This window comes from Crocodylus siamensis, chromosome 9 (assembly GCF_052110815.1).
Source record: "Crocodylus siamensis isolate JL-2025a chromosome 9, ASM5211081v1, whole genome shotgun sequence".
Lineage (NCBI taxonomy): Eukaryota > Metazoa > Chordata > Crocodylia > Crocodylidae > Crocodylus > Crocodylus siamensis.
Genome location: NC_143403.1, coordinates 28,895,263 through 28,916,773, shown reverse-complemented (window position 1 = coordinate 28,916,773; position 21,511 = coordinate 28,895,263). Strand labels below are relative to the sequence as shown.

The 21,511-nt window shown below is 47.7% G+C and overlaps 2 protein-coding genes across 6 annotated transcripts in view; one reads left to right on the top strand and one right to left on the bottom strand.

Moving 5' to 3' along the window:
* Nucleotides 1-10,997, bottom strand: part of FTO (FTO alpha-ketoglutarate dependent dioxygenase) — a 437,735-nt gene extending 426,738 nt beyond the window's left edge. Inside the window, exons 1-2 of one of the 2 annotated variants that reach the window (XM_090063582.1) lie at nt 10,793-10,997; nt 8,245-8,297 (exon numbers count right to left, since the gene is read on the bottom strand). In XM_090063582.1, the coding sequence (XP_089919708.1) occupies nt 8,245-8,297; nt 10,793-10,982 (243 nt within the window). In that variant the 5' untranslated portion in view covers nt 10,983-10,997. The remainder of the gene's footprint in view (nt 1-8,244; nt 8,298-10,792) is intronic. The other variant, XM_090063584.1, reaches the window with a different exon arrangement.
* A 24-nt stretch (nt 10,998-11,021) lies between these two features.
* RPGRIP1L (RPGRIP1 like) overlaps nt 11,022-21,511 on the top strand; it is a 164,425-nt gene continuing 153,935 nt past the window's right edge. For 2 of the 4 annotated variants that reach the window (XM_090063574.1, XM_090063575.1), the window contains exon 1: nt 11,027-11,190. The gene's annotated coding sequence lies outside the window, so the exon portion shown is untranslated. Of the gene's footprint in view, nt 11,191-21,511 lie in introns of all 4 variants that reach the window. The other 2 variants (XM_090063576.1, XM_090063572.1) reach the window with 2 other exon arrangements.

Genomic DNA, 21,511 nt, shown 5'->3' with positions numbered 1-21,511 from the left:
ACTGAAGTGGGATTTTAGCATTCACCATTTGAACTCTTCCCTCACCAGCCCCAGCCTGTTTTTTTAAGCCTGACAGGTAAGTCAAGTTGGATAATTGCAAAGTATTATCATCATTTATTTTAAAAATTCCAAATCTGTGAGGAAAACGGATAGTGCTTTTCTGAAAGCCACTCCAGCCGTGCTGTTCCATCATGGCTTCATTTAATGATGGCAGGTTTATTACTCGAGCCACTAAGGTATTAACCAATGACATCACACTCAAGATTTGAAGACAATACAAAGGGCTTATGGGACACTTCAGGTACTACATAGCTATAATTCATTTTCAGATAAGCCACCATTGTGTTGCCCAAATTAATTTTCACGCAGACAAAACCAAAGTCTTCATGATCCCTGCTCAAGAGGAAGAAAATTGGCCTACAGAAAGTTCTGCTTTCTACCAAAAAAATGCGTTTTTCTCATTTTTTTAAAATACAAAAATCTTTATTGATCTCAGGCATTTCACTAGTTTTCCATTAGCAGCACTACTTGTGCAATTAATTGTGTATATACTTACCTGATTGCAGACAATTACTTCCATGTTTTGATACACAACATTGCATTAAAGTCTAAGTTTTGTTCTTATGAGTCTCCAAAAAAGCATATTTAATGTTTTGAACACATGTAAATACATCTTCTCTAGTTTTGCAATACAAAATTCATTCTACAAAAGGAGATTTTAGCGTGTATTAAGGCTCTATCTTGCAAGTTTATATTTGCAAGTGGTATCTCTGGCTGCTGGTACGCACAACAAGGGTTTAGTTCTCCCTAAATTGAAATAGTGGGCTTTTAACTGGGGGTTTTAACTGTGTCATTTAAAACCCACCGTTTCAACTTAGGGACTTCTGTCACTGTGATAGAACAGTGAGGACCCCCACCAGCTCACCACCCCTCCACCCCCACCCCGCTTCCATGGGCAGGCTCCATCAGGGGGAAAAAAAACCAAAAAAAAAAAAATGGTGAGGGGCCTGATTCTTTTTTCTTTCTCCAGAGCCTGCCTCTCCCATGGCTGCGGAGTGAGCCACCAGTGGGCTCTCAGCTGTAGGGAGGCCCAGTCCTTCCCTTCATGGTGGCAGAGCCCGCTAGGCAGCACCCACCTGCTGGCAGCCTGGTGAGGCAGTCCCTGGGTGTACTGCCACCACAAAGAGAAGGACCAGGGACCCCCACAGCTCAGGGGCTATGCAACCCAGAGACAGCAGGCTCTGTTCAGAAAAAGAAAAAAAAAAAAGGCAGCAAGGGGCCCAATCCTTTTTATTTTCCTCCCACAGCTAAGGGCAAGCTGCTGATGGGCCAAGTGGCCCCCAAACTGCAGGGGGCTTCCCTCTGTGGTGGCAGCACCCCCCTGGGCTGCCCTGGCAAGGTGCTTGCAGCTGGGTGCTGCCCCAGGTGCCAGGCAGCATCCAGCCTGATCCAACACTGCATGGGGCACTGGAAGCCCAGGCATGCTCAGGAAAGCTCAGGCTTGGTGGACTTCCAGCACCCCATGCACTGTGCCTGCTGCCTTCCCGCTGTCTGGGACTGCCCAGGAACCCTGGAAGCCCACCAAGCCTGAGCTTCCCCGAGCACACCCGGGCTTCTAACGCCCTGTGCACTGTTGCAATTTGTTAGATAGGAAAGTAAAATATATTGAATGTGTTTTACTTTCCTAAGTAACACAGTTATTTAAAGCTAAATATGCTGCCGCATGTGTACAACAGTGTACAGCATAAAGAAATTAAAACAAAATATGCTGCCACAGGTGTAAACAGTGGCGCCATTAAAGTGGTGGAAAAGGGCAATTTAGCCACTTTCAAGGCCGATTTCATCATGTGTACAAGTGCCCTCTGAGACCAAATAAACTAACTTGAGTCTGTGTCCCATTGCAGGCTTATGGTCTAAAATCTGCAGGAACATAAAAGGAATGTACTCTTGGAAAGACTGTTTCTTTAAAAAATGAATTTATGTTGAACCAATTAAGACAAAAATAGAAAGAAGGGAGACATTGTAAGAATGAAGGTCAATTTGATGCTTCAAACAGATATGAAAATCTGATTTGAGAATCTATTTTACACCCTCAATTTATTTATTTTCCATTCCAAATGAAGGAAAAATATCTATGTTCAGCATTTCCAGACACTTTTCATCCACACTCCATTTCTAATTCCTGATCCTGCAACAAGACCCCTCACTATGGATTCATATGCCTGTGGATCATCCCACTGGCTTAATTACTATTCTAAATGGAATATAAGTTAGTGGTAAAAACAGAGAAAACTGCAGATTTCCTGTTTTTAGCAGAGAAACCTGTGGATTTCCCTGCTTTTGCAAAGAGCTCTGCAGGTTGGCAGAGTTCCAGCCTGCAAGAGCTGTTTGCAAAAGGGAAGGGAAAGCAAGGGAAAGGAGAAGGGTGAGGCCCAACACTTGCACTTACCAAAGGCTACTCTTCAGGCTCACTCTTCTTGCTGCAGGTATGTGGGTGCTTGGGGATTTCAGGGCAGGGGTGGTGGGGAAGCTGGCAGGTTTGCAGCCAACCAGACATTCCAGTTGGGAGGGGGTTTGCAGCCTCCCCACTCCTAGCCAGAGTGCTCAGCTGGCTGCAAACCCCTACTGCTCCAGACCAGCTGCAAACTGGAGTGCCCAGCCAGCTGCAAACCTCCCCGCTCCCTCAGCCCCCAGCCAACCTGGGCACTCTGGCCAGGAGAGGATTTGCAGCCTGGCTGCTCCCAGCTGGAGCGCTCAGTCGACTGCAAACCCACAGCACTCCTGGCCAGCTGCAAACCCCACCTCCTGGCCAGAGAGCCCAGCTGGGGTTTGCCCAAGCTGGCTGGGGGCTGAGGGAGCAGGGAGGCTTGCAGCCAGCTGGGAGGAGGGGGGGAGGTTGCAGCCTCCCCCACTCCCTCAGCTCCCAGCCAGCTTGGGCACTCCAGTTTGTAGTTGGCAAGGAATGGCAGGGGTTTAAAGCTGGCCGAGCACTCTGGCCAGAAGCGGACAGAAAGCAACCCCGCACCTCCTCCCCCCGAGTGCCTGGCCACCTACAAACCTCCCAGCAGATACTCCAGCCAGGAGAGGGTTTACAGCCCACCCGCTCCCAGCCGGAGTGCTCCCAGCCTGCCTGCTCCCAGCCAGCTGCAAAAGCCCCCTCCTGGCCGGAGTGTCTGGCCAGGGAGTGCCCAAACTGGCTGAAGGGGTGGGGAGGTTGGGCACTCTCTGGATGGGACAGGGGGTTTGCAACCAGCCAGGCACTCAGGCCAAGAGCATGGAGACTGCAAACTACCTCCTTTCCCAGCCAGAGTGCCTGGCCAGCTGCAAACCCTGGGTTGCAAATGCTGCACTCTCTGCCCTGCTCCCCTCCCCAGGCTCTCTGGAGCGCAGCATGTGACTGGCATGGAAGGACACAGCAGGCCAAGCAAGAAAGCTGCCTGCCATTGCAAGCTCCACGCTGTCCCGGCCACACTTCCTCCATGTGCACAGGGGCAGTGCACACTCACTCTGCCCCCGTCCCGCATGTATCTGGGGAGCACCCCAGGAGTGCACGATGCCACTAGAAGCCAGCCCCACCCGAGCATGCAGCAGATGAGCAGCAGAGGGGGAAACTAACTCATGCTCCTGTTGTAGCAGCTGCTGCCTTTCGTTGGGAACAGGAGGCTGTGGATCTGGGTCCCTGGCTCCAAAGCCCTGGCAGCTAGGAGCCATCTCAACCAGGGCTGGGGGGCAGCAGAGTGAGGGACACTAACAGGCTTGTAGAGGGCATTTAATTTTAACCACAGATTTTTGGATTTTTCATCAGAGAATCTATGATTTTTTTATCACAGGAAACCAGGATCCCTGGCAGTAACAAGTCCTGAAGGAAGATCAGGGCCACTCAAACTGCTTCAGATAGCCCCATTTGAAAAGGACTTATTCTGGGAGCCAGTGTACAATGTCCACTTGTACTAATGCCATAGTAACACCTAAAGTCCAGGAGCCCAGTGGACCACGTGATATACAATCAATAAGAACCCTTGTCCCATTGGATAATTTAAACCAACAGAACAATTAAAGGATGGAAATTAAATGGAAGAAAAATAAAATCAACTTCACACAGTCACAATAAATTAGGTCAGATCTGGACCCCCAACTTGCAGACCACTGGAACAGACTGGTTGTTGCCAGCATCAGTGGAAATGAAAATCACTAAGCGGTAGGGGTAAACTGATGAAAAAAATTTCGGCTGATACTGATGGGCTATTATTGACCAGCCATATTGGCCAATATCGATCCAAATGCCAATATGCAGCCCAGCAGCATGGAGAGCAACATCTAGCCAGTAAGTCTGTTGGGGGATAGGGGTGTGGGGGAGGGAAGGAGCATGAGGCAGGGGGCAGATCGAGGCCCCTGGAGTGAGGGAGGAAGTGTGCTGCCCAGCTGGGGTGGGGTGGGGCATGGAATAGAGCTGGCAGCTCATCCGGGGGCGGGGGGTACACGGAGGCAGCTCCCACCGCTGCACATACCCCCAGGGAAGGCATGGGAGCACTGGCCCCCTGAATCTGTGCACGGGGTGAGGGTGGACTGCTTTGCTGTGTGCTCAGAGCCAGGGCTGCTCCAGCCTCTTGTCCTGGCCCACCCAGCCCAAGCACAGCCACCAGGAAAAGAGGCGGAAGCAGACTTGGCCCTGAGCGTGCAGCAGGCAGCTTGCCCTTGCCCTGTGCACAGATTCGGGGTGGGGGAGGGCACATACCCTCCATGCCTTCCCCCCCGGGGTGCACAAAGCAGCAGGAAACACCCTCCCCCTTCTTGTTCCCCCCCACAGCTCTATTCCACACCCTGCCCCACCCCAGCAGGGCAGCAACTGCCCCTGCCCCACTCCCTCCCTCACCACAGGGGCCTCAATCTGCCCCCACCCCAGCCCTTCCCTCCATAGACTTACCAGCCAGATGCTGCTCTCCAAGCTGCTGGGCTGCACTCCTGGCTGCATGCATTTATCAGCAACGTTACTGGCCACATGAGCCAAAAAACAAGCCAACTGCCGATAACATCAATTTTCCTTTTACTGGTGCCAATACAATATGGACCGATGTATCAGTGCACCTCTACTAAGCACCTTGCAAAATTACATGCCAAAGACATAAGGAACATAGAGCACAGCAAAGAAGTAATCAAAGCTTCAGTTAAATATATTGTAAAATAAATTCTTTTACTCCCTAACACACCCTCTGTACAAGACACCTTTGACAAAACTTAAGCTACAGCTTCCAATAAAAATTCAAGCATCTTGCAATCCTGTACCTGCAAACTTCTGGTATGGGAAGATAGGCCTGTTCTTATTTACAACAAAAATGAGAGGTTGAATGTAAAAGAGCATGTTTAATGTATCTGGGGAACCTAAAGTACCAACATAATTCAGACCAGCAAGACAGACACTCACTCCTTAATTAAGTGGGTGATGTTCTATTTAAAACAAAAAGACAACCCTGAGCTATAGCTAAGATTAAGCACTCACTCTTGCAAAGGAACCTCCAACTAGCATCAATGTAAAGGCTTTAAATCATGAAAAATAAACCATCTAATAGTCTGTATTCAATAGTAAGTAGAAAGTCAGGACGCAGACTGATTTGGATTAACACATTTTCAGTTATAACAAGTAATTTTACAGAGGATTAGTATCTTGATGGCCTGATCAATACTAGGCACTGCTGCTATTACAGATGAAGAGAAAATTACCCCTCTGGTAATAAAGTGTGTGTGTCTTGGTTCTCCTTCATTTGCTGAGTCCATTACTGTAATGGTTCCAGCATTAACAGCTGGGGCAATTTAAGCAGCAGGGTTGTGATGAATCTAAAAGCAGGCAACATTTGCCACTCATTTTTTCTTGTACATTATTCTGCATATGCAAGGCCTCTACCTGGCTGTTTCCAACATACAGGTTATTTTTGTGTGACAATCAACACTATTTCTTAATTATTGTCTCATTAGTAGTGTGAAGGGTCAATAATGCAAACTAAAACAAAAACTGCTAGTGGCATATCAGCTGCTGATTCTGCTAATATGCATACTATGAACCCAAGTAAGAAGTATAACATGACAACAGGCTTAAAGTAGAGATAAAGTGTTAATATTAATTTGCTCATATGTAGCATCTATTAAATTCTTCTATCCATCAGAAATGCTAACATCAAGTACCATTTTACAAAGAGAAAATACAAACAGGGAAATAACAGACTATATGAACAACAAACTATGCCAATAATGTGCTAATTTTTTTAGAAATTACTGACTTAAAAAGACAACAATTGATATTTTATACTTATCTTGTCCATAAAATAATTACATAATAACTGAAGTTAAATGCTTTCTATTTATCTTGAGCATGTGTCTAACAAACCTAAATACCTGAATACCTAAATACCCAAAGATATCATTATAGCAATGTGAGCATATTTATATGTCAACTCTCTGATCCCTGTGTTGTGGTTATTGAAATACAGTAATAATAAAATACATCAATTAGGTTGGGATCCCAATTATGCTGAGAGATGTACAAAATAAAATTAATGACAGTAGGATATATTTGCTGTTAGTTGTTCTGGTTTTGGGAGCAACTGTACAGCCAGTTTACACTGCTGTAAATGATTACATGAGGTATAGCATTATGCTAAATATGTTTCAGCCAGATCATCCCCAGAGATTCTACAACCTAGTCAGGTATAGGACACTCTGGACATGTTCAGTATATTATTTTTCAAACAGTCCTGACTTAATGTCTAATCTTGCAAACTCTTATTCCTGAAAGTAGTCACACCAACTACATGTCAATTAGAACAGCAGGGGGTCAAGAGCAGTTTAGCAAGTAAATAACATTATTTTTAATACAAAAACACTTGGAACTTTAAAAAAAGTGAAAAGGAAAACAAATTTTGTAATGCAGTCAAGTCTGAAAAAGGTTTTCTGTATGTGTGGGGGGGGAGGAGTGGAAGGAACCACAAATTTTTGTCACATTAAAAACAGCCATTTACTGCTCAGCATCCCAAACTTCAGTCAACACCACAATAAAGGAACCCAAGTCAAAGACAAATTAGATTAATTCCATTTTAATTCCTTATAAAGAGAAAATAAACTCTCAAAGGAGTTAAGCTCTCAATTAAAATGTCTTTGTTAGACTCAGTAATCAATAATGTCTAGTCTAATAGCTATGTTTTCATGTTGAACATTATAGTGCACACAAAGACAGTAATTTGGTAAGGGCAGGAAAGGAGGAGACCTACACAGATCAAGCGAAGGGCCTGAAAGCAGTTGGAGCCAATAGCACTTCGCATCTCTAAAAATCACTTCTGAAACATAAAAAGTTCAACTAGATTCACTTGTGCTAATTCTCTTAACCCCTATGGAAAATATTCAGTTGCACATTAATACTCCACAGGCCACACAAAAAAAACAAATGCATAGTTCCTCACTCACTAACAACTGGATGCAGGGTTGAAAACCTTTTTAAAAAGAGCATGCAGGCACTCAAATATCACCTTTATACACAAATTTTATTGCACTAGATCATATGTAGGCAAGAGTAAATTGGGTGCTTCAAGAGTAAATTGGATGCTTCTCTTGCTGGGATCCTATGACCCCACCTGACTTCCTGCCCTTTGGGCAGAGGGCTGGACTCGATGATCTCCCGAGGTCCCTTCCACTCCTAATGTCTATGAAATCTATGAAATCTATGAAAATTGAAATCAACAAAGGCCAGAAATTTACCCAAGCGTTGGGAGTGTGGATTTGTTTGTTTTTTTTAAATAAAATAATTTATCCTGATATTTCATTAGGTTTGCTGCTACTGCCACTTAGGAGTGTCACTATGGTCTAGCTCTGAATGGACATAGATATGTCTGAGATATACTGCACATTCAGAAAGAGTGTGTCAAGCACTAGGCTTCAAATAGGTTCGAATTTTACTTACGAAGGAAACAAAAGTGAATTAAATCTGCATTTAGTATTCACTCCCCAGAATGGAGCCACTTACTACCCAGCATATGCATGACCCAAGCCAGGTTCTCTCTTCTAACCAATTCCCTCTGGTTAGCAATACTCATAAAATCTTCTCCGTAAGACATTAGGTTAAGCACACTACTATTTAGTTTATTATGAAATATTTTGATTGGGCTTTGTGCAAGATTATTGGCAGAGCTACAGCCACAGATATGCATTTCCCACATCTTCAGCATCTCTTACATAAGCATGTAAATCAGGGATGCTTACATTCAGAAACTGAAGGGTGTACCAGCAACTTTCCAGAAACCCCAAGCGCGTACCTGATTTTGAGCAGAAAAAGGTATATTAGTTAAAGTTACAATTAAGTGAGCTTTAGCAGATTCAGTTTGTACTTCCTTAAAAGAGAAGCAAATATAAATATGCCATCCCATTTAAAGCCACTCCACACTTTTCTTCTTCATTCCCCTTATCTTCTCCATTGGCTCATTTTCAACAAATGTACTCTAACTACTGTTCTTTCTTCTTAGTTTCTTTTGCCTGCAAACTCTGCATACATTTTCCCCACTACTTTGATCCCCTACTTCCATTCCTGCACATTCACACTTGTACTTAGGGTCATCATCAGAAATATCTTCTGTACTAAATCTCAGTGGAGCAGGCTGATGGATTCAGTAAGGAATTTAACTGGTGGACTAGGGCAGGTGGAATGACTTTGGTCCATACTTCAGGCAACTGGACTGAATGGCTCAGGTAGTACTTTCAGTCCTAAGTTACTGTGTTAAAACAAAACAAAACAAAAACAAAATTTTTAAAAAAATCAAAAACAAAAGAAATCACAAAATTCAGCATAATGTGTTGCACTGGACAGTAACTTACCTATATTTATTAATGAAAATATTTAGACCCAATTATTTTGTACACAGGGGAAATAATTTAACAAATAAATGGTAATATAACAAGAACAAACCATCTGTGTACTGTATCTGCTTGATACACTGGACCACAGCACTGTTACTTCTGATGTCCATGTCCTGGACAGCATTAGTGAGATCAGAATCAGGCTTAAAAAAGGTAACTTCCACTAGTGAAGAGTGGGAAAAGGCCAAATGAATTCCACCACAACAGAGTTATAGAAAAGTAGGACTGGAAAGGAACTCCAAAGTTCATCTAGTCTAACCACCCTGCCTGAGGCAAGATCATCCCCATCCAAACCACCTCATACAATCTATGATCTAAACTCTCCCTCAGACTATGGTCAAACCTGACACAACACACACCAAACACCCTAACCTGTCACAGGTAAAGCAAGGGAACCAAGGAAGCCAACATCCTGCTTCTATGAAAAGGTGTCAACATCTGCTCAAGAAATCATGGGTAGTGGACCACACCTTCCAGTACAGAGCAAGGCAAAACCCCCCACAGTCTGTACCAATCTGACTATGCAGTAAAATCCCTTCCTGTCCCCAAATATGGTAAGTAGTCTTGCACTGAGCAGATGGGCAAGACCCTCTAGCAAAGAAACCTCTAGCTTTGGTCCCAGCAGGAGCGTTTCGCATGTCCCAGGCAAATCCCCACCCTTGGCTGTAGCCAACACCCAGTGCCTCTGAAGAAGGCTCAGAAACACTGTGATATAAATAGCAAAAATAGGAAGGGGGTAAGGTCAACTAACAAAGCCCAGATGCCTGGCAAATACCCACAGCACAATATAGGCATGGGTACCACAAACTGAGCATTAGAGAAGATTCAGATTCCACATGCTAATCAAACACTGCACTGTGGGCCTGGAAGGCTTGGCAACAAGTTAGTCACCTGCTACCTTCCAACTACAGAAATAAGAATTCTTTGTGTTTCGGGAACTTGGCCTTCAAGGACAAAGGCCAGGTTCCCTAAACACAAAGAATTCTTATTCATAGTTGGAAGGCAGTGGGCAACTAACAACTAACTTCCTGCCATGACATGATATATAGAATGGAGGGAGGGGGCTTGTGCTGGGGAAAGTGCCTTTCTATCTATCTATATATCTAAATCTCTATCTATACACACACACACACACTATATCTACCTATATAGATCAATATATAAAGCTATAAATTATACATAACATGTATTTATAATATACTATAGCATGTATTTATCATACATTATAAACATGTTATATATTCTATTTATAATATATTGTAAATACATCTTATATTATAAATACATGTTTTTTATTTTATTTTTTATATATATAAAAAGAAACCCTGCAGCCATTCCTGGGGGCCGCTGCTATAACGTTATTCCGACCAAGCCGGGGAAGGCATTGGTAGGAAGTTTTACTGGCATGAGAACTTCAGGCCGGTCTCACTAGCTACTCGTTTTGCTCCCGACAAGGATCAGAAGCTTTCGTGTCCCAGCTCCCACCCACAGCCACGAAGCGGGCTGACAGGACGACTCGAGAAGAGGCCGCCGGCCCGCCCTTGAGCCGCTTGGATCCGGCCCCGCGGGCGCCGCATCGCGCGAGTCCCTGACTACGCTGGAGGCGCGTCACGTTGGCCCGAGATCGCCCACCCGCCGGCGCCGAGAGCGAGGATTTCGAAGGCGGGGACGCAGCAGGGCGGCCCGGGACGCCGCGGGCGGCAGCCAGGGGAGCAGCAGGGGCCGGGCAGCCCCCGCTCCAGAGCCACGGCTCTTCGCTGAGCCGCTGCGAGCCGGGCGCTCCGCCCCCCTAAACGCCTCCTCCAGGCGGCGCGAGTCCCAGCCCAGACAGTCCCGGGAGCAGGAACAGGAGCCGAGCGTCTCCCCACGCCACAGCCTGTGGGCGAGAGGCAGGTACCTTCGCTTGTTGCTCGCTCTCCCCCGCGCTCCGCTTCATGCTGCTGCCGTCGTCGCACATGCACCCAACACCGCGCATGCGCGCAGCCCCCACACTGTCGGCCGTGACCCGAGCGAGGCTGCCTCCCTGTAGTTTTCTCGGGCGCCCCTTGACGGCCCCGGCGCGGGTGCGGGACTACAGTTCCCGGCATGCCTCGCGCCGCACAAACAGGAAGTGGGCGTAGACAACGCGAGGTTGTTCGAAACTCGGAACGTTAGGTGGCCTACAACTCCCAGGAGGCAGCGGGACACGGCGGAGTCGAGCAAGTTTCTCCACATCGTCGGCGGAAGTGACGTTTTGGGTAGCAACGGAGGCCGTTAGTTGTTGCTAACAGAGAACGCGGTGGCAGCGCGGAAGCTGTGAGTATCGGGGCCGCCGGCCGGGGGTGAGGAGCGCTTGGAGCTGCCCACCTCGGCGCGGGGACTGCAGACTGGTCCTAGCTCCTCGGGGCCCCCTTTTCCCCGGGCCCGAGAGACTCCGATACCGGGAGCCCCTGGCCCACCCCCGGGCAGGCAGGGGGGCGCGGGCGGAGATGGCGTCCACCAAGGTTACGGTCCCGCCCCAGAGGATGGGGAGCAGCGGTCTTCAAGCAGGGCCCCCCGCGATGCCTTGGGATCCTGTCGGGCCCGGGGTGCCACGGCAGTGCCACCAGCGTTACCCGTCCTGTGAGGGGTGTGGGCGCGAGTCACAAAATGACCCCAAAGATTTCAAAGAGGAATCCACAGTGCTAAAAACAACCTGCCCTTCCTGTCGTCTTTGCAGCAGGAGGACTGCTCTATTGGGCTTCTGTAGCCAAAAAGTAGTGAAAACTAAGAGCTGGTATTTGAGTGTATTTGAGTGGTGCTTTGCATCTAACCAGGGCTGCCTCGAGTCTGAAAAGCTTGAGAACCCCTTGAGACGGGAAACAGCTTCTGCATCTGATCCTGTGCCTGTAAAATGGGGCTTTATACCTGGTCCAGCCCCTCCCATGCTCCTCCCTGAAAACACAAACCCCTGAGGTTTGGGTGGCCTGAAGCACAGGTTTGAAGACAAATCTCTGGGTAACTGTGCTGCTCACTTATGTCTGCTGGAGCAACACTGCAGGCTCACCATGGCAGTGAATACTGCATATGACCTTCCAAACCAGTGGTACCATTATCCTATTTGCATGCATCTTAATGAGTGCTCTTGCAGGGCATTTTCCACTGTGCCATGTGATTATGGAAGTCATGTTTCCCATTCAGAGCATAAGCTAAAGTAGAGCAATGGGACATGTTTGAGAAGACAGCCTGGTTCCTGATATGGGCCGTAGATGCAGCTCATTGCTTGCTACTGAAGGATCATAGGTGGATAAATGCATGGGCTAACTGGGCATGAGCCCAGCAGCCCCTACCAATTCAGGGCCCCAAGATCCTAATCAGCAGGGAAGTGAAAGCACGGTTTTAAACTTGGTACATTTCTGTCTCCCAGCAGGGAGACAACAATGGGGCACCAAGTTTAAAACTCTGGCTTTTGCATTTGCTTCCCTGCTCCACCAGTAGGGCTGGAGTAGCCAGGGCTGGGTTTGGGCTGGGCTGGCCAGGAGCGCTGTACCAGGGGCAGGGCGGGCTGTGAGCACCACATAGTACTGGGCCTCTGCAGGCTGGCAGCGGTGCTTGGGGGGGGTCATATCCCCCTCAAATTCACCTTAGCCCCCTGTAGCCACCCCTCCCAGCACTGCCACCCTCATGCAGAGGCACAGCACGGCACGGGTCTCCTGGCCTGAGCAAGTACTCAGCCCCATGGACACAGCTGGGCAGCAGCTGCCTGCCAGTCAGTGCAACAGGGGCCGGGCACACAGAGCCTCAGGCAACCCATTGCAGAGGGAGGAGGGGAGGCAGGTTGCCTCAGAATGATGGAGAGTGGGGGAGAGGGAGGTTTTGTGAGGGGAAGGTATGTGGCGGGGTGTGTCCATCTGCATGTGTCCATCTGTGTCTGCATGCATCTTTGCTTGCATGTGTCTGTGTTCATGGCAGGGAGAGTATGTTTGTGTCTGTGTGTCCATGTGCAGAGAGTGAGTGCAAGTAGTATGTGCCCATCTGTGTGTGTGTGCAGTGTGTGTGTATATGTTTGGCCATAGTGGGGGTGGAGGGGCAGGTACCAGGGAGAAGAGCTGGGCATGTGCCCTCCCAACCCCCAGCCCGACAGGGTTCCCCCAGCCTCTCCCACCAAAATCAAGAAGGGAAGGGGCCCCTCCCCCCCTGCAGGGGACAGAAGGCCTCCAATTTTGTTTCTACCCAGGGCCTCAGTATGCATTAAACCCCCTCTGTTCAGGGTGTGCCTCTCTGGTGCCTCATACAAAAAAGGAACAGCTGATAGCATTGGTGCCAGAATCTTTGAAATACTGAATATCCCTCTAGCTCAGTGGCTCTGAACCGGGGTGTCACAAATACTCATTAGGGGTGCTGTGGCAGCAGACAGGTAAAACTGCCCCACACACAATCCTTCTGCAATAGCGTTCTGATTATTGGGAAGATGCTGGCTGAGGTGTAGCCCTTCTGGTCCACCCCCTCCCACGCTCCTCCCTGAAACAGAGGTACACAGGACAGTTCTACCTGCATGTCTTTGTTTCTGTGGGGAGGACCTGAAAGAGCTGCGTGGTCTGAGACAGTTCCTGTCTGCTTTAAGCTTATGAGAGTCCTAATACATCAGGCAAGTGCATACATGCCATAGCCCTTACCACAGCAGGCCTGGGGAAGTTTTATCTGGAGGTAGTAACACCCAGTTGAGAAGCCCTAAGGTAAGTTAAGGCAGCACCAGCAGTAGTTCTCAACTGGTGAGCAATCCTGTTTAAAAAAAAAGGGGGGGGCGGGGTGGAGAGGTGCCATAAATCTGAAAAGTTTAAGAACCATTGCTATAGATGTATTATATAGCTCCATGTGCATCATTCTTTGTGTAGAGAGAAAAAGAGATGAAACACCACCAGTACAGTGTACATGTCTTTGATATATGGCTAGAGCAGAAATAGAGAACAGAAAGTATTTGCTTTTGCTGCTGGTGTGCCAGCTAATGTGTGTGATAGGGTTATGGGTTGGTTTGTATGATTTTTTCCTTTAAGCTTATTTTGTTAGTTAGGGTTGCTCTACTAAATACTAAAAAGAAAAGCAACAACCTCGCTCAAATTTTTAAACAAGAGTTTCTAACTTTCTACACTAACCCTGTAAATCTGCATTTAAACAAGCTACTTATTTTTAGGGAACACCCATGGGACTTCAGTATAAACTGTACCATGTGGCAACAAATTAACCTACCTATTGAAAACTTAAGTATCACCCTCTGCTCATGTGAACTTTCCTCTGGTACAGTTCTTGTAAACCTGAGCCTGACTGCTTCATGTCTAACAGTGTTTGTCCCTGTGTAAATTGTATAAAACTGTCTTAATCTTTGCAACATTTCATAGTTTCATAGTAACTAGGGTCAGGAGGGACCTGAGCAGATCATCTAGCCTGTACCCCTGCCACAGGCAGGAATGAATGCTGGGTTCACAAGACCCCAGACGGGTGATCATCCAACCTCCTCTTGAATTTGCCCAGGGTAGAGGCGAGGACCACTTCCCTGGGAAGTTGGTTCCAGATTTTGGCCACTCTAACTGTAAAATATTGTCTTCTAATCTGTAACCTAAACCTATTATCCATCAGCTTATTACCATTGTCTCTTGTTATTCCAGGTGATGCTGGGGAGAAAAGGGCTCTACCTATTTGCTATTCATCTCCCCTGATGAGTTTGTAGGCAGCCACCAGGTTTCCCCTCAGCTTCCTCTTGCTGAGGCTGAACAGGTTCAGGTCCCTCAGTCTCTCCTCATAGGGCCTGTCCTGCTACCCTCTCACCAAGTGGGTGGCCCTCCTCTGAACCCTCTCCAGGCTGGCCACATCCCTACTGAAGTGTGGCGCCCAGTACTGGACACAGTACTCTAATTGCGGCTTGACCAAAGTTGCATGGAGGGGGAGTATCACAAATATGAACAGTGGTAATATCGAATATGAACAGTGGTAATGCTACTATAAATAGCTTTCTGTTTATGGGAGCTGGGGCCCAGATCGTAAGGCAGTGACAGCACAGGGCTTGGGGGAAGACCTTGATCCACTCCCCCATGGGTGTGTCCAGACAACCGCGCACATGCCTCTTGCCCCATCTTAAACCCCTTTGAGATGGGGCAAGAGGTATGTGCAGGAACGAAAAAATGTTCCCTATGCTGCAAGTTTCCAGTGCGGGGAAAAAATTAGATCTCTCCAGGGGTCTAAAAAAAACAGAGTTAAAGAAAGCTGGGCAGGGCACAGTCCCGGACCATGCCCTGAGGCAACCAGAGGCTGGGTCCTTGTTGGAGACACACTGGCTACCAGAGCGTCTCCATGGTTGGCTCCTCGCCCTGGTGCTGAAGCAGCTGCTCCAGGGCTCCAGTGCCATAAGTAAGGGTTTGGTGGGGGCTGGAGGAAGGGGGAAGGGACTATGGGGGGGATCCCTGCTTGTTCCTCCAGCCCTGCTCTGCCAGGCCCCTCCCCCCACCTGCCACCCGAGGCCCCGAATCCCAGCTCTGCCTAACCCCCATCCCCCACCTGCTTCTCCAACCCCACCCCCGCATCTGAAATCTGCCTGGCCCCATCCCCTGCCTGCCCCCCAAACCTCCCAATCCCTGCAGTGCTGGACCCTACCCCCCACGTGCCCCCCAAACCCTCCCCCAACCCCTGGCCTGCCCAGCCACAGCCCCCCCAAGGCCCCTGCTCCCTGCCCCCCCCCACCCCAGCTTGCTCAAATTAAAAAACAAAGAACCCCCTCCCCCGGCACTTGGAGCTGCCATCTGGCTCTCTGGGGCCCGGCCTGCACAGTGCAGGGCAAAGGAACAGCCCCAGGGGCCCCAGTCCCAGGCCCTGCTGCCCCCCAATGGCCTGTGCTGCCCTGGGGGGAGGGGCTCTGCCAGGAGACCCCGGCGTCCCCCCAGCCCCTGCTTCTAAGGTTAGTAAAGCTGTTTTTTCCAGGCTTTTTTTCTGTTTTTTTTTTTTAAAGTGATGGTGCCTGCGGTTGGAGGGGCAGCCATAGGGCTCGGGGGTGTATATGGGGGTTGGGGTCGGGCAGGGCAGTCATTGTGGGGTCTAGGGGACTGGGCCTGGGTAGAGCAGCCATCAGAGGGGGATAAGGCCAGATGGGGCAGCAATTGGGTGGCTGGGGTGGGGCCAGGGGGAGACTTGCAGGGGGGAGGTGGTAGCCCCTGCAGGGGTCATTTGGCCCCTGTTCGGGGGCCGTAACCCCTGTGTGGGGGCCATAACCCCTATGTGGCTGTAGCCCTCCAATAGCCAATGCTTTAACACTGTAAATCAATAAAACATTGCCGCTACCTGCTCAGAGCTGGAACCTTGGACCCAGCTGGCTGTGGCTGACCTCCTGGCCAAATGGGGCCAGGAAGACATGCTTTGACAGTTCAAAGCAGGCCACCACACCCAGAACATCTGGGCAATAGCTGCCCAGGTGGCAGGGCAGGGGGCACACATAGCAGTAGTGCCACACATAAGCTAACCCTGCAGCCACCATGTACTGGCAGCTGGCCCAGAGGGGCAGATGCCGGTCTGGCAGGTGTGCAGCAGATCACAACCCAGCAGCAGCCCCCACTGCCAGACTGCTGCAGTGGTTAAAGGGTGCAGGGAACGCTCAAGGCTGCTTCAGCAGTCCAGATAGCGCAAGGGATAGTGTCCCCAGGTACCAATTAGCTGGGCCCCAGAAGTTCCTGAGAGTGAGTAGCCCTGAGCTACTTGCCAGGCCAGCTTTTACTCTTGGGGCCAGGACAGGGTAACTTTTTATATTGTTGGGGACAGCACAGGTGCTGCCCCTGGGCTCTAGTTCCACCTGGCTCCAGATCCAGAAGGAGCCAGGCAGGGTTATTTTGCCACAAGTAGCACAATTTGCTCCACAACAAAGTGCATGTCTGAGCACATCTGCTGAGGCAAAAAGCCCTGGCTCAACTTTGTACCACTTCTGTTTGAGCTGCTTGCATGTGTGGACGCACCGATGGCTCCATGCTGTTACCACCCTGCAATCCTGGCCCCACCTGTACATCCTGCTCTCAGACACCACTCCTTGGTTCCTTCCCACCCACCTGCGGCCCTGTGCTGAGTGCATCCTGCACACAGGGGTCCTGGGCTGATCTCCATGGAGATCCTGCCCACTCCATCCAGCACTCCTGGCAGTGGGTGTGGGATGAACCAGCCGGGGTGCCTGGGCAGTGGGGCCAGGTCCAGCGGCAGCAGTAACACTGGCAGCAGCAGCAGCTAGAAGGAGCTGCTGCCACCAGGGTTGCCAGAAAGCAGAGTCCGGCCACTATACTGTCCCAGCCGCACTATGTGCTGTGCCAAGTGGGGTCAGGACCAGCCACACGTGCCATGGCCCGAGCTGCACCCCCCACAAACGCACATACATCTGGACTGGGGATTGCTGAGGGACCTGCCAGAGGCTAGATAAAATCTCTTGGCTGTTCAGATATGGCCCACAGGCCATATTTTGCCCACCTCTGCTTTATAAATTAATCTTTGCTGGGAACAGAAAACAATGAAAGGTGTTAAGGCTCTCCACTGAGAATTGGAATCCACCTGTATGTGCCCATTTTCAGAATGAGGCAGTCTACATATCTTATATTTTTTTGGTCTTAGTAATTTAGAGCAGACCAAGACCACATTTAGAAAACAGCTGTATTTGCTTTTCTTGTAACCAGGTTGTAATACAATTTAACAAGATTTAATCAGTGAGTAAGCACTTTCCAGACAAATAATTTGAAAACTTTTGAAGAAATGTCCATGCATTTCTGGAAGCAATTTTGGGACCATTTTTGCTTATAGAGGTAATACTCTCATTGATTTCAGTTGGAGGAGTTTTATCTGGATGAATAGCATCTGACTGTCAGTGAATAACCCCAACATGTTTCTTAGGAGAATTGTTGCTTGAGATGAAGACTATTCCTGGCCATTAAAGACATCATATCACTACTTGTAAGGGAGGTGCATTTGATGAAATTCCTTGCCAGATTCTAAAAGAATTCTGTTCCTTGTCAAATTCTATTCCCTGAGGCGCATTATATTTATTATTCAATCAGTTGTTTAATTCTACAATAAATTTACATGTTATATATGCAAAGTAATTTTCACACAATAAAAATGGCCAAGTGACCACAAAGATGGTGCTTGAAAACTGTAGAACATTATTGTAGCTGGTTTCTATTGAGCTTTAACTTGAACGTGGGGCATTCTAGGGTGATAGTGTGGGGGGGTTTTCCATGCAAAACACACACGCGCATGTGCACACACCTGTGCCTCTCTAAGCCTGTCTCGTGACAGTGCACTAGACAGCCCAGAACACACCCTTACAGTTACACCATCCTTTTTCCTGTTACAATGACTACCACATACCTGTGAGCCCATATGCCCATTGTCTTCACACAATCACAGAAAGGACCACCTCTGCATCTCCTTCCCATCCCCTCCTCCCCCATGCCTCTTCCAACTCTCTTTCCTGACTTCCCAGTCCTTTCACTCATCACTATAATCGTTGCGCCTGTCTTTGTCCTTGCTGTTGTCATTCTCACCAGCTTTCCCACCTCTGAATAGGCTGTACCAGTCTTTTCATTTCCGTATGATCTCTGCCATCTCCTCCCTGATGTCTTCTGCTAACTTTGTGTAGTATTCTTGATAGTGTTTAGCCAGGTCCTCCAGCACTCCAGGGTAGACTGCCGTCTTCCTCCTCCTGCCATTCCTGCAAGGGGACTCTTGTTGATTCATGAAGAACTCAATTGCCCCAGGGAGCCTCGGCAAGAGATGACTCATTGCCCCTCCAGCCTTTCCCCAACCAGCCTTCAAAGCTGCGTCTTTAAGGAGACATTACCACTTCTTTCCTGTTAAAAACTGAGTGTAAACAGATTCTTAAAATGACATGGTTTCCTTACTCACAATAATAATCTGAGGGAGGGGAAGGGAATTTGTTTGCGAAGCTGTCAGTGGGGACAAGATGGGGAGAGAGGAAAAGCACATACATAGAAGCACCTTGGGGTGTTCTGAGAGAATCTTCTCCTTCGCATGGGTTGTCCCAGCTCTGTGCAAGTGGTGGGGGAGCAGCTTCTTCAGCCAGGAGCTCACTTGTCATTAGCAGCCAAAGGCATGGGATGGAAACTGACTATAGTCCCTGACAGCAGCTTTCCAGCTGTCCGTGCTGGCAGAGGAAGTTCCCGGGGTACTTTTTCCCCTCTGGTTAGCTTGTCTTGGGAATGTGAAGCAGTCACATAGCGTGATAGTTTCCATCAAGCAACATTACCTGTTGCTTGATGGGAACAAAGTCTGCCAGGGGCCCAATAGTAACCTTTTGGTTTCCTAGATTCCTTCTTCCATTTCAAATTGAATATTTATTCTCTGTCTCTTTCTTACTGTTTTCCTCATGCTCTTAACAAAAATGGCCGCTACATATAATGCTCAAAAGATCTTTGAGCAGCTGGCATGTACCATTCAGTTGGCAATACAAATTTCTATTAAAAATATCATGTGATCTTAGCAAAAGCTTAAAACAGAAGATTTTTCAAGGCACAGCAGGGAAATAGACATCTCATTCCTATTGATTTATAATGGAAATAGAACACCTAACTCTCCACTGTGCCCCTGAAAATTCCCTTCCTACCTTCTCTAGAGAGCAGATGTAAAATAGGCTCTGTCTTGTTACCCTGAGATTTATCTGAACAATTTCCCTTCCAGTCATGCTACCATAGTAATGATGATTAGCAGTAATGAGTCAAAGAGGAACGTTTATTTAAATATAGCACTATATTTTTTCCAACTTTTTTGAGGGGGACCTCTGATTGTGAATTAATTTATTTCTGGTAAAAATTAACATTTAGATATCTCTACATAGTGAAAATTTTATTCACAAAAAAAATATTCTATGGAAAGTGAAGGAATGTGCTCTCTTCTTCATTGCACTGCTATACTTACTTGGTAGACAACTTGTAGTGGGGAAAGAGTCTTTCTGACATTATATCCAGTTGGCTGTTGGCATTGCCAGTGAGGGTGCTATATAATTTTCTCCAAGAATTGGTCATTTCAGATGCACCATTGTTTAATGATAACATATCTCCAACATTAGCAGCTTGAACTGAATTTGAACTGAGCAGCTAAAGGTAAATGATTTCTATACCCACTTTTAACCTAAAGTTCGGCATTGATACAATGATGCATAACGGTGATTATGATCTGCTTTGACTCTTGAAGGGAGATAAGTTAATGTGTGTAGACAGCACAAGTTGAATGGACAAATGAGGCTCAAATAATGATAAAGGGGTGGTTCTCATTCAGGTACAGCTCTAGGTGAAATGTTGTGTGAGAATTATCACATGTAAGTTGAACTTCAAAAGATAGAGCATGGATCTTTAAAATAAGAAGTAAATGTTAGCCTGTAACTGCCATCAGCAAACAGCTGCTCAGTTGCTAATTGGCTACCATAGTTGAGATTCAGGCATCTTAAATATTGTGTCATGAAAATATGATGAACTCCTGGCCCATGGACCAAATCTGGGCCATGGAACCATGGCATCCATCCATGGGGCTCCCCACTGATCAGAAAATTTGGCACCATTATTGTAAAAGAATTCAATTAGCCTATGGTCAATCAACAGTTAACAGTGAACTGTAATACCAAGGACAATTTGCTTGCACTAGGTGGCAGGCAAGAGCACTCTCAGGCCTAATCAAGAGCCTGCTGACAGCCTCTGAGAATTTTTGGTTTTTCCCTTTGCAAGGTACTCAGCACCTCAGGAAAGAGGGAGGGGTGATGCATTACCCAACTGTGGTGGAGGTGAGGCAGGTCGAATACAGGTAGAATGTCTCCTCCCCTCAGATGCTCCCTGAGCTCTACACTACACTCACCAGGTGTCTCACTCTTTTGCACAGCACAGCAAAGCACCCAGTTGGTCTCTAACCTTCCCAGCCACTAATCTAATATCAGTCATAAGCACTTAACTGATCTGCACTAATCCCAGAGGGAGAGAGCATGAGACAGACCAAGTCTCAGTGAGCTCTGACCCTGACAGCGACCCCCAAAAGAGCCTCTACAAACTCCCAAAAAGAGCCTGCTGACCCTGCACTGGACAGGATTTATAACGCTCAAATCATGCCACCTATCAATTATGCGATGGTCCAGTCATCACCCACCTCACTGGTAATATTTGAAAGGACCAATCACTTCAACTGAATGTAGATCCTCATTATCATAACTGGCCCAATAAACAGTTATATAACAGGGATGCTCTGCGCATGCCCAGACCTCAAAAGTAAGTCACAACATCATCCAGGTTAGAAGTTCAAACATCTCGCCCCTAGTCATCCTGCACATGTGTGATCATACCAGGACTCAGTGTTCTACACCACCTGTCCTCCAGTGCCAAATTCTCAACCCCCCATAGCTGGATGGGGGCTGAGTCAATCTAATATGGGACCAATGTATCAGTGCACCTCTAACTGCTACCAAATGCAACAAATAATAAAATCTAGAGATCATACCTGGTGATCTTTATTATTGAATATGCCAAAGAAAAGAGTAAAATTAATCTGATAACTAATCTCTGTTACTGTATAATTTTAGTTCTTGGCTGGCTAAAACAAAGTAAATTAATATAAAAGGATTAATGTGGTTGTCTGAAGTAGT